At 38.2% G+C, this 12,738-nt stretch overlaps 1 protein-coding gene across 4 annotated transcripts in view; it reads left to right on the forward strand.

Moving 5' to 3' along the window:
• Positions 1 to 1,793: 1,793 nt before the first annotated feature.
• The window catches only part of LOC140827405 (uncharacterized), a 36,220-nt gene continuing 25,275 nt past the window's right edge, over positions 1,794 to 12,738 (forward strand). Inside the window, exons 1-7 of one of the 4 annotated variants that reach the window (XM_073190068.1) lie at positions 1,802 to 2,008; positions 2,145 to 2,193; positions 2,719 to 2,864; positions 4,148 to 4,252; positions 5,085 to 5,188; positions 5,271 to 5,354; positions 5,479 to 5,612. In XM_073190068.1, coding sequence (XP_073046169.1) covers positions 2,840 to 2,864; positions 4,148 to 4,252; positions 5,085 to 5,188; positions 5,271 to 5,354; positions 5,479 to 5,612 — 452 coding nt within the window. In that variant the 5' untranslated portion in view covers positions 1,802 to 2,008; positions 2,145 to 2,193; positions 2,719 to 2,839. The other 3 variants (XM_073190067.1, XM_073190069.1, XM_073190070.1) reach the window with 3 other exon arrangements.

Consider the following 12,738-nt stretch of genomic DNA (forward strand, 5'->3'; position numbering starts at 1 on the left):
TAGAATATTAACCTAATTGGCCTTCACATGCAGTAATATGGAAGCTTTGTTTTACTTTGCATCCCAAGAAAGAAGCACAACTCAACAAGCTTCATGCACCTTAATCCCTAGCCATTATTCGTCCTCTTCCCTACGGACATTAAAGTTAAAACTGTTGTTCAAATCAATGTATGATGCATATAAAAAAAATTGTAAACATCTGAAAATGTGAGAATGGGGTTTTTACTATCATCTCAGCATTGCTTCACGGCATCGTGTGTACATGAGGTTACAAATGAATTTACATTGACCGATGCAGCTATGAAGACAAATGTAATGCTGAAAATACATTCTAAATTACAACTATTTGCCTTTGCCTACAAGCACCAAATAATTACAATACCAAGTATTTTTTTTATTTCGTAATAAAATGGCAACAAAGAGTCAACGACATATACGATATCAAACACCAACGTCAACTCCATTTCGCACCACAATATTACAAAATAATGAACATACACACAACATTTTACTTACTTAGAAATTACAATAACAAAGCATGAAAAACATCATTAAACACAATATTGAGCAAATGCAACCAAAGCAGCAACAAACTTGTTCGACAGATAAAGGTGCGTGCTTCACTGAATCATTTGGTGGATCTGATGTGGTGGATGCCATAACTGATTTGGTTTTAACGTGTTGTTCCGTGTCAACTGTATCGGCATTTTTCAAAGTAAAAGACTGTGAACTAGAAGATGCATTGTATGCTTGTGTGTGCCAACGCTTTATAAAGGGGGAAGTAGGATTTTGTGACGAATTTGAACTCATCTCAATAATGGATGATGGTTCATTGTTCGAACAAACTTTTTGATACTCATCGTACCAAAAGAATCAGTTCCGATGTTTCAAACCGGCTGGACATATAAAGTAATAGTGGTCGGGTCGTGTTGAATGTGGAGCAGCTTCACGTAATACCATAAACCCATTGCTGCACTCACACTGTGGTGGTGTCTTCACATCCATGAAAGCTATGCTAAAGAATCATTCAATGATTTTTTAATTGAGTTAGATAGCTATACATATATGGTTAAAATACATTTGCAACAGAATTAATTATTTATCAACAACACAAACTTTCGTAAACAAGTTTTGATATTCAACGGACAAGATGACAATGACATCAATAATCACCGAAAACCAGAGAAATCAAAGTTGATTAACATGTACAACGTACACCTATACATTTTGCAACCCATCTCCGTTGTTATATACTTGAAAAATTATTTCTCAACATATTTCTAAAAAAAATTAACGGCTATCAACAAACGTTCATACAACAAAAAACTCTTAAATTTTTTTAGAATTACTCACATTCACGTGCAATAAGATGGTTGTCTGTCGATTTTTCTTGCTCGAAATATGTGCTCAGTTACATATTCTCGCCATTTCGCCCGATTAACAACCTGCAGAAAAGAATTTAACTCCTTCAGATGTCGGATTCACATTAAACACATCAAGATCCACACACTTTTGACACAAAGTCGAAGTTCAGTGCACAATGTTGACGGTTAGGGTATCCTTTCGAGAATGTGCGGACGAAATGTGGGGTAGATGTAAACATTAGGAATGAAAAGAAAAATTAAAATAAGATATCAAAGGGTATTTTGGTAGTACAAATTTAATTATTTTTCGAATCAAACTCTTTTCAAAATCTCACCAAACACAACACCTGATTTAAGCAAACCATACAGACGTTGTTATATCATTTACTTAATCATTTATGTGCTAATTATTTCATTAATCATATCATTTCAACCAAACGCTGCAAGAGTCCGATTTCCTTGTATTCCCCAATCCCCACTGTTTCAGTAAAGCGCGGTCTGTTGTTGGCTCCTGTCCCAGCCGTTATTCTACTAGGCACTTCACATCGCTCGCATGCCCGGCAACTGATCAATTCGCTCTCATGGCCTTTTCGCAAGCCGGCAGCGGAAAGGGTTTACTTTCGCGTCTAGAACCCTTATTCAAGGTTCGTATTTGAGCTAGCAAACTTTTGTTTTTTTTCATTCTTGTAGACATCTCTACAAACACCTGATTCACATTATAGGAAACTGTAGCTATCTTCGAATTAATATGGGAAATTTTTATTGTTTCTGAGTTGGCAGTGCAGCTCTTTTGGAAGCAGGAGTCGAGCTCAGTCTACTTCTGCTACGGGTGTGTAATCTTATTTCTTAGTTTTGGAATTTTATGACAAATATAGTTGAGTAGAAACATTTCATTCGAGTGTGGATGGATTTTGTCTCAATTCCTGTTGCATGAGCCGATTTTATTAATGCAAACACACTGGTAACTCCGGCTATAGTTATATTCTTTTTAAAAAACGAAAACCATTTTCACTTTTTCTCTTTAATTTTTCATTTGAGCACATACTTTATTAATGGATAAACGTCCAGGAATATCTCAAAGCCAAAGAGCAGGTTCTTATGTGGTAGAATTTTCTGAACTTATTAAGCATTCCACAGTTTTCTTTGGAACAAATTTGGTATCATAACATTGCCTGCCCCTTAAACGATGGCTCACTCTGGATGAAAATTATTCACCGGTCAATCTTCAGCATATTCACCGCTTTTGATAATTTAATTGCAAATCATATTATTGATACTGGCACCACAATTAGCCCTTCTTAGATTCAAGCGTTTTGTTGCATTATATCTCAATGTGGCTACATAAATATGATAGGTATGTGATCCAGTCAATTCTGTCGGTGCCCCAGCTCCGGAAGTTTGTAGAACACAAGGGACATAGATGACAACAAAGGAAAAGGAAAATAGAAGAAACATATTTCTGCAAATTTTGCTAGATGCCTTCATTCATGTATTCATTATGTATGTAAAGACAGCTACATGAAAGTGGCTGAAACCATTTATCACTATAACCATCATCAATATACTACATAATGGAGCAATGGAGCATATACCATGTGATCTTGTTGGGAACTTGAAACTTCTGCCTTCTCAGAAACACAAATGATATAATTTTTCTGCCAATGAAGCTCATTTCTTTTCCACCTCTGCACTCGAGGGCTGATGGCCCTAGATGAGATGCTCAATTAGCTATTGGTTGTTGGGCTTGTTTCTCTGTCCACGAGGATCAGACGTTAGCGTTGCTATTTTATGAAGAAATGGACCAGGATTTGCTTGGTTTTCATAAGGGGCCCCATATGCAAGTTACACGATGGAAAAATTATACCATTCATGCTGTTGATGTGGGAAAAATCGCTAGTTCTAAACACTCACTATATTTCCACTCTTGTATGTAAATTAAAGATACTATATATCAGTGTTGAAAAACAATTATAGTGTCGACAGGCTTCAACTATTTAATGGTCATTTTTTCCAAGCATATGATGAATACATGAATGAAGAAATCAAGCTAATTTTGGAGTTGGGGCACCTTCAAATTGCTTGGTTCACATACCTATTATTATTTGGTGGTCTCTTTGAAATTTATCATAGCAGAAGAGGTGACATGCGTATGACTACCATCAGGTAAGTGTCGATAATGTGGAACATGTTACATTTAGATGGGATTAAGGTGCATGTGTAGAACGTTAATAGATAGGCTAGTGATGTCTAGAGTTGACCATCGTAGCCTCGATTTCTCAATGGTGAACAATTTAATTTTTTACATCAGCTATACAAGAAATTGTGGAGTGACTTGTATGTTTTAGAAGTTCTCCTGCCTTGAAAGCAGCGTTTTCGATTTGGGTTCTTTACTTATGGCCTAAGTTTTGAACTGATGTAGTGCAAGTGTTGGCCTAGGAAAGGGCTACATTTTGGTTAGTGTTGATAATATGGCCCGTGTTCCCACGAAGATGTGGATTAAGGTGACTGCTCAAAATCCGTGTTCGCACGAAGATGTGGATTTAGGTGAATGCTCAAAATACTGATAAGTGGGTGAAAGGCATTTAAACAAAAGGCAGGCATATATGATTTATCCTCTTTACTAGAAATTTGTTGAGGTTCAAATAATTTTGGAAGGCTCGCCCACATAGAAAGCTTGTCCGTTTGGGTTTGATCTTGATTCTTGTGTTTATGGCATAGCATATTTAGTATTTTCAATATTCTCGTGTTTTTCTGAGTAAAATGAAATTTTGTCAACTGTTTAGGCCATGTTAATTTTTCAAAATGGACAAAGCTGGACTCAAGGAAGTTTGGGATAGCAAGGTCACAGATATCTTTGTCTTCTCAGATAGTTCTGAAGAAGCTGCATAGTGCAGGTGCTTATTCCAGTTTACAAAATTATATGCAGCTTTTCCGCTACAATTCATGTTGATGTAATATAGGATAGCTTTACACTCTCAACACTGTTAAATTCTTTAGCTTTAAATTTTAACTACAATAGGTCTATTTCCCGAAAGTTCTTGTGATGTTATTACTTTACCTTGTGTATTGACATTCACTGTCAAGAGGTTAGGACCTTGCTATTTAGTATTAAAGGATATGAAGGTGTAATGATGGTTTTAAATTATTGCAGAAGTTTAATTTTTTAAACCTTCAATAAAAGGTAAATAAATGCCAAGTATTCTAAACATAGTTTTATAATGGAGTTCCTTTAACATTTTTTTCGTATATAATTGCCTTATCTAGGTAAACGTTTTCAGTGCTTCTATGTCAGAATTGTTATTGGTGAAGTTTTAACATCATGTTGCATAGTTGTTCCATGTCCATAGGGTGTCCTTTAGCTTAGTTTTAACTTGAATTTTTTTTTATGGTAGTAATTAACTTTTAAAAATCATTATTCAGGGCCCATACAATATTAAATAACCGGTTCTTTTTAGAACTTAGGAGTATTGCCTTAGTTGAATGTCGTAATCTTGTGTAAATTCTGAGAAATGAAATTGATTTTGTGGCTTAAATGTATGTGTGTGTGCTATGAATGTATATATTCGAACTTAGGTAAGCATAAATATAGACACACATGCACACACTTAAATATGCATACATTGTATATTCTTAATGCGCACACAATGACACCTGCGTCTGTGTAACCAAGTACATGCTTGTTGCAAACTCTCTTTATTGGCTCGTTATTGAAGCTGAAAGGTGCAGGGTTTGAAGCCTACTTAGTTGGGGGTTGTGTCAGAGACTTCCTTCTCAATAAAGTTCCAAAAGACTTTGATGTCATCACGACAGCAAGTCTAAAGAAGGTATTAGACTGTTTTATGTTTATTTCTTTTCGTAAATCAAAGCATTTCTTCAAGCTATTGAGATTATACATATCTTTTGCAGGTCAAAAGTACGTTTCAGTCTGCAATAATCATAGGACGAAGATTTCCAATATGCAGGGTCACAGTAAAAGGCTTTGTAGTGGAGGTTAGTGTATATTATCTAGTTCATCGAGCTTCTGAATGCATAACTGTTCAGCCTGTTGTCAGTCCAGTCATGTAAATTCTAATAATCTAAAATTCATCAAAAATATTTCTCCGTTCATTTTCAGGTGTCAAGTTTTGAGACAAGACATGAACATTCTTGTAGAAAACAAGTTCACATTTCTAATTTTCCAATTGGTTGTGATAAAAAGGACCTTGCTCGCTGGAACAATTGCTTGCAAAGAGACTTTACAATCAACAGGTCCAATACTTGTATTGTCTTGGTGTTCAAATATGATATAATATATATGTAATTTTCCTTTATTCATTGGGGGTGTACGCTAAATGCTTACAATCTCAATTGGTCCGGAGATTCTGCAGAACTCTCTTCAAAGTCTTGTTCTTTTTCTGCTAAGTATTGAGGAGGAGGTAGCTGGTATTCTTGCCTTTTGACTTTAACAGACATGGAAAGCGAGAGTGCATCCATCCCCAGCTGGCCAATTACTGTTGAGTCTAGGGATGTCAATGGGTCCGGGTTTTATCCAGACCCGCAATGGACCCGCATGTATGGGGTGGGTTTGGGCATACTAAATGGGTCATGGGGTGGGTCTCGGGTCCTCCAATTTTTCAGACCCGTTCGGATATGGGGCGGGTCATGGGTTCTATAATACCCGCCCCATATATATAGATATAAATATTATAGGGTTTTAGTTTTATTAATTTTTATTTTTTTAGTAGATCATCTCAACCATAACGATCTTAGCTATTCCTATGTCAACTGTTGCATTTGAATATGCTTTTAACAATAATGGAAGAATAGTTGGTCCTCATCTTATTAGACTTAAATATTGCCTACTCACTGATTTTATATTGATCTGTTTAAATTATGTTATGACTTATTTTTGGAGATCTCAAGATTTTTTTGGAGAGCTAGTAACTTTTTTTTATATAATTTTTTATGTCGTGAAAATACTTTGTTTGTTATTATTAAATCTGGTTGAAAACATGAATTAATTTTCCATAATTTTGTATTTAGAGGCTTGTGTGTTTCATAATTTAGTCATGTGAGAAGAAATATTATTTTTTTATTTTAAAAAAATTCGGATCTCATGGGTCTCACGGGTCTACCCGGCCCCGTTTCGTATTCGAGGTGGGGTGGGTCCGAAGAATTTTTAACTGGGGTGGGGTGGGTAATGACTTGAAGTTTTTTTCATGGGGAGGGTTTTGAGTTTAGCCATACCCGCCGCATTGATATCTCTAGTTGAGTCATCTCTTGCAGTGAGTCTATGGGCATCAAAATTCACATGGACTGCAGCTTGCTTTCCCTCATCATCAGCATCAAGAAGTCTCTTCTCTCAAGAGCTTCAGACAGAGAAGATTGGTTTCAACCCATTTGAGTATGTTCTGCTCCAGCTTGGCCTCTTTCTCTAGTACTCTTTCTTTTCAAGAGCAGCAAAATGGACCACTGTTCTGTAGTCCACCCAAAAATCAAACTTTCTCAGTTTCTCTTGCACAAACTCTTCAACCCCAGCTATACACATCATAGTTTGGAATTCAGTACACTTCTTATTCTCACTCAACAACATACTAAACTTGGTCTTCAGACTGTCATATTCAACATTGCAGGTTTCATTTGATTTGTCTGGAAAACCCTTGTTTTCTGCTTTAACTTCCTAGCATGACCGAGAAAGTTTTTTGTATTCTATCACCATATCATGTAGAGCAGTGATCAAATCATCGCGTGTAAATTGATCAGAATTAAAATCAAATGTTTGGTCTTCAACAAGGTCAAGCTCAGCATCAGTCATCATGTATTGAACTGGTTCATCATCACTCTCACTCGAAGATCACTCCGAGCTGGCTGAGTCTAAATCTGGTCAACCCACAAAGAGACTTTACAATTAACAGGTCCAATACTTGTATTGTCTTGGTGTTATTCCTTTATTCATTGGGGGTGTACACTTGATGCTTACAATCTCAACTGGTCCGGGGTTTCTGCAGAACTCTCTACAAAGTCGTCTTTTTTTTCTGCTAAGTTTTGAGAAAGAGGAGGCAGCTGGTAGTCTTTCCTTTTGACTTTTAACAGATATGGACAGGGAGAGTGCATCCATCTCCAACTGGCCAGTGACTGTTGAGTCATCTCTTGTAGTGGGTCCATGGGCATCAAAATTCTGCCTCTTTTGGTTGATAATGGACCTCAACTTGCTTTCCCTCATCATCAGCATCAAGAAGTCTCTTATCTCAAGAGCTTCAGACAGTAGATTGGTTTCAACCCAATTGAGTATGCTTTGCTACAGCTCGGCCACTTTCTCTAGTACTCTTTCTTTATAAGAGCCGCAGCAGTCCACCCAAAAATAAAACATTCTCAGTTTCTCCTGCAGAAACTCTTCAACCTCAGCTATACACATCATAGTTTGGAACGTAGACGCATCTTATCATTCTCAGTCAACAACATACTAAACTTGGTCTTCATACTGTCATATTCAACATGTTGCAACCAGCTGGTTTCTTTTGACTTGTCTGGAAAACCCTTGCTTTTTGCTTTCACTTCCTCAAATAACTGAGAAAGTTTTTTGTACTCGTATCATGTAGCGCGGTGGTCCAATCATCTCGTGTAAATTAATTAGAACTAAAATCAAATATCTGAACATCATTGAGATCAAGCTCAGCGTTAGTCATCACATATTGAACTGGTTCATCATCCCTCTCACTCAAAGAACACTCCGTGCTGGTTGAGCCTAAATCTGGTCAGCCCACTTGTTTTCTTTCTTCAGCAGCTAGATCATGCTGGTCTCTCTTCTTCTTGAAAGATCTTTTCTGATCCTGGGGTCTTTTCTTTTCTTTTTTCCTCGGCCTGGTGCAATCAGCAATGAGTGGCCTTTCCTTACGCAGTTGTAGCAAACTTGGTCCTCGTCAGCTTGCTCTTTCTTGAAATTTGTTTTGCGGCTTGGTCTCTTGAAAGTTTTCTCATTCTTCCTCATTAATTTGCCAATTTTCTTGAGAAAGAGAGAGATGACACTATTGCTCAGTTGTTTTGCAGACTTCCTAGCAGGAGCTTCTTCTGTAGCACCCAATGTCGTTATTGGTTGAGAAGTGAATGGTTCTTCTATTCTGGTCCCCAATTCGACGTCATAAGCTTTTAGATCAGCAAATAGGTCGTGCAGCCCGAGCATATTTAGATCTTTGGATTCCAATATGGCTATAGTCTCGACATCCTGTTCTCTGAGAAATGCTCTAATGATCTTCAATGCAACCTCTCTATTGCTGTAATTTTTCCTAGAGTAGCAAGTTCGATCACAATGTTGTTGAATTTTTGATCGAACTCGTTCATGAATTCTCTGAACTTTATCTCGCTGTTTTCAAATTTTTGCATGGCAACAGTGAGACAATTCCGTTCTTGATTGCTATTTTTTCCGGTTATCGTAGGTCAGCCCAAGAGTGAATCTTTCTTTTTCACTGGCCTATAATCAATCTTTCTTTTGCTTACGGCCCTCACTCTCAAGACGGTCAAAGATAGTAAGGAGATTTTTCTATGAGCCTCAAGGTTTATTTTCCTTCGTCTGGTCATTTTTCTCGCACAACTATAACAATTGTTACGATCTGTGTCTTAAAATACTACTACTTTCATATTTGCGGAAAAATTTAAAATTTTCTATTAAATAATTTGTTATAAATATAACTTGTAAAATAAATCACGGTCACCACTCGTACTAAAAATAAAGTTAATATTAAACCTCCATCATTTGAAAACCACAACAAAAAATCCAAGTTAAAAACATAGACCATAATTTGAAAATTCCAACATAATATAAAAAGTCTCAACTTACTAGTCACTAACACTAATGCATAAAATTAGAAAAAATAGTTTTAAACGTGCATAAGTAAAATTCTCGTGAACTACAAGGTCCTCGGGTTTGCATTGCCGCTAGTCCGAGCCTGCTCACTGGTCACTACGTCCCGTCTCCTCAACTACATCATCTGCATCGATTAAATCTAGTGAGTTTAATGACTCAACATACATAAACCGTGAATAGCAAGTAATACGTAATAAAATCCATGCAATTTAAACATAGCTCGTACATAGCATAATATAAGCATAAATATGTATAACGCAACTTTCCTACATAAAAAATTTCATAAAATCATATTTTCGTTCTCATCATCGTAAAGTAATCATAAATCATTTTACGTTGAGTTCTGTTCAATACAAGTGGCCCATAACATAAATCGTTTGATCAAACTAAATCATAGTACTGAGCCGGCAGAGACCACCACAGCCCTTTGACTGTATGTCCGCTCCCTAACATAACATAATTCCTCCGAAGAGGTTGGAGAGGTCTCCGGACACGTTCACCGGCTTCCAAACCCGTAACATAATTTGGCAACAAGACCAATCGCATACCTCAAAAATAATTATTTTGCATGTCATACATACTTACGAACATCATGAATCTCGTGAGATTGTCTTTGGACATGCTGCCCTAACATACTAAAATTTATACCCAAAACAACCCCTAAGGTGCATTCGCACATGTACGACTCTCGAATTAAATAAAACCACTTAGGACGTATCAATCGACTCGAGACTCGACCCGCCCAAGGTCCTAGACCAGCCCCGAACCATGCCCGAACCCCGTACCATGCACAATAAATTATATAGACACAAGCTGCCCAAAGAGTGACGCTATGACACCTTTGCATTCCGTACGACTTCCTATCGATACTAACTCGAACCAAGCCCGAGACTCGACCCTTAAACACCACTTAAGCCTCTGGTTCAGCCCATTCCAGCTCATACGCACCATAGCCCCTTAAACAACACAAAACCTTGAGCCCTAGTCGTGCATAAGCCCTACGCGCACAAGCTGATGTTCACGACTCAAAAGCTATTTCCACCCAACCGAACCCTAACCAACCCATACCAGGCCTACCCCGGGACCTTAAGACCCCGCCTAGACCCTAGCCACGAGCCCTGGTCCAGCTTAGCACCCAGACCGACGTGAACCCGCGATAAAGCCCTTATGTGCGCACGGCTGTGCTTGTTTCATTTCCTACTTCCAGCAGCTTCTCGACCCCTATCGGACCACTTAACGACATCTGAACACATCCTAAGCATAACCATAGGTAGCATCAAGCCATTGGTACTGACCAACGAAGGCGACGATCAAAACTCGAAGAAAACGTAGACGTTCATGCGTATTTTGTATCGAAGTGAGTTTTAATTACGTTATACATACATATAATCAAACCAATGTATTTTCATACATATTTTATATCAAAATACAGTATATAACTTGATCGATGCATAAAAGAAAGGTTTAGACATGTCTTTGCGTTAAAACGCATGAAATATCGACAAACAAACGCGGGGAAGAACGGAGGCCGAACAGAGACGGTTTGTTGTGTTTTATGGCTTGAAAAATGGCTAAATTTATCAAAGATTGTAGTGTGGTGGTTGGCTTAAGCTACTCTTGGAAGAAAATAAAAAATCCTCCTACTGTAGCCTTGGAAATTTTGGTCGAGAGTTTGGCTTTTGTGTGTGTTAGTGTGTGTATTGTGTGTGCGCGTGAGTTGTGTTGTGATATATGGTGGACTCCTTCTTGTATTTAAATAAGATAATGACTAGGTGTTTAGTTTAATTAAATCATTATTTAAAATTACTAATTAAGCCCTCCAATTTTTGAAATTAAGATTCCTGCAAATTTTAAATTCTATCCATAATTAAATACTACCTGATTTAATTAATTAAGTCATAAAATAATTATTAAAATATTGTATTTCGAGTGGAAGTATTTAATTCTCTTAATTAAATCACTGTAACTCTATCCAGCTCCCGGTAGTCGATGCAAAGCCTCACGCTTCCATCCTTCACGAAGAGTACTGGTGCACCCCAAGGTGAGCAACTAGGGCGTATGAATCCTTTGTCCAGTAGCTCTTGTATCTGCTATTTGAGTTCCTTTATCTTTCTAGACGCTAACCGGTACAATGCCTTGGAGATTGGCATGGTACCCGACATAAGATCAATGAAAAACTCCACCTCGCACTCAGGTGGAATGCCCGTAATGTCGTTAGGAAACACGTCAGGAAAATCTCTGACAACTGAGACGTCCGCTACTGTCTGATTGGTAGTAAAAGGGGTGAAATAATGGTCGCCAAGAATGCCTAGCACCCCTTATGCATAAGCTTCCTCGCCTGAAGGCATGATATCATCCGTGGCGTGCTGTTGCGTCCACTTGGCTCGAATACGAACTCCTCTTCACCTAATGGTCTGACCAATAACTGATTTTCATTGGAAGTCGATTGACACCCGATTTTTCGACAACCAATCCATTCTCAGAACGATGTCAAACTAGAGTATCGGTAATACTATGAGGTCAGCGTAGACTGTATGGCCTTGTAGCTCGAGACTCAAGTCTTTGGCCACACTCGAAGTAGACAGTTCCTCCCTAGATGGAACGGTCACAGAATAACTCACATCCAGCTTAGTGGGCTTGACTCCCAAATAACTCACAAAGCCATATGATATAAAAGAATGAGTAGCCCTGAAATCTAACAGAACATTCATGGCTATCCTGGCTATATAGATCCTTCCTGAGATAATATTAACATACACTCAACTTAAAAACTCCCAAAAAAGGCTAAACTTAATTTCATGCACATGCTGAATTCACTATCCTAAGGTTCTCATAGAAATTTTGAAAATTAGCCTACTAGTATACACAAAATTTCGAACCATGTATAATAAATTCCAATAAATAATACAGTGCTGAATAAATCATATTACGTGTCAAGAATGTAGTGTCTGGGTCTGCTTCTTCGGCATGCATGCAAAGACTCTGCCCTGAGTTGGCTGCTTCCAATGTGGACAATTCTTAAGAATGTGGTCAGCGGATCCACACTTGAAGCACTTGTCTGAACCCCATGGACACTCTCCTTCATGCTTGCGACTGCCCTTTGGGCACATCGGATATTCAGTAGGCTTCTGAGCAGCCTTCTTCTGTGGTTACTGTGCTTTCACCTTGTTAGGCCATTGAAATGACTTCTTAGCTGGCTGCTGAAACTGTCGCTGAGTCGCCTGTAAAGGCCTCTTGCCCTGCCTGTAAGAAAGCTCTGGTTACTGCAACGACATAAGTAGGAGGACCAGCTATGCGAACATCACGGCGCAAGATCGGCCGTAATCCATCCATGAAGTGCTTCAGTTTCTCCCTGGCGTCGTTAGATATCAGGGGCACGAAGTGACACCGCTGCTCGAATTTCCTCACGAACTCCGCCACACTGCGGTCTCCTTGCTCAACGTCATAAACTCTCTAGTCAGTCGGGATCGTACCTCATTAGTGAAGTACTTGGAGTAGAATACTCATTGAAGTCTTCCCAAGTCAGGGTCTGTA

Source organism: Primulina eburnea, chromosome 3, assembly GCF_022965805.1.
Source record: "Primulina eburnea isolate SZY01 chromosome 3, ASM2296580v1, whole genome shotgun sequence".
Lineage (NCBI taxonomy): Eukaryota > Viridiplantae > Streptophyta > Magnoliopsida > Lamiales > Gesneriaceae > Primulina > Primulina eburnea.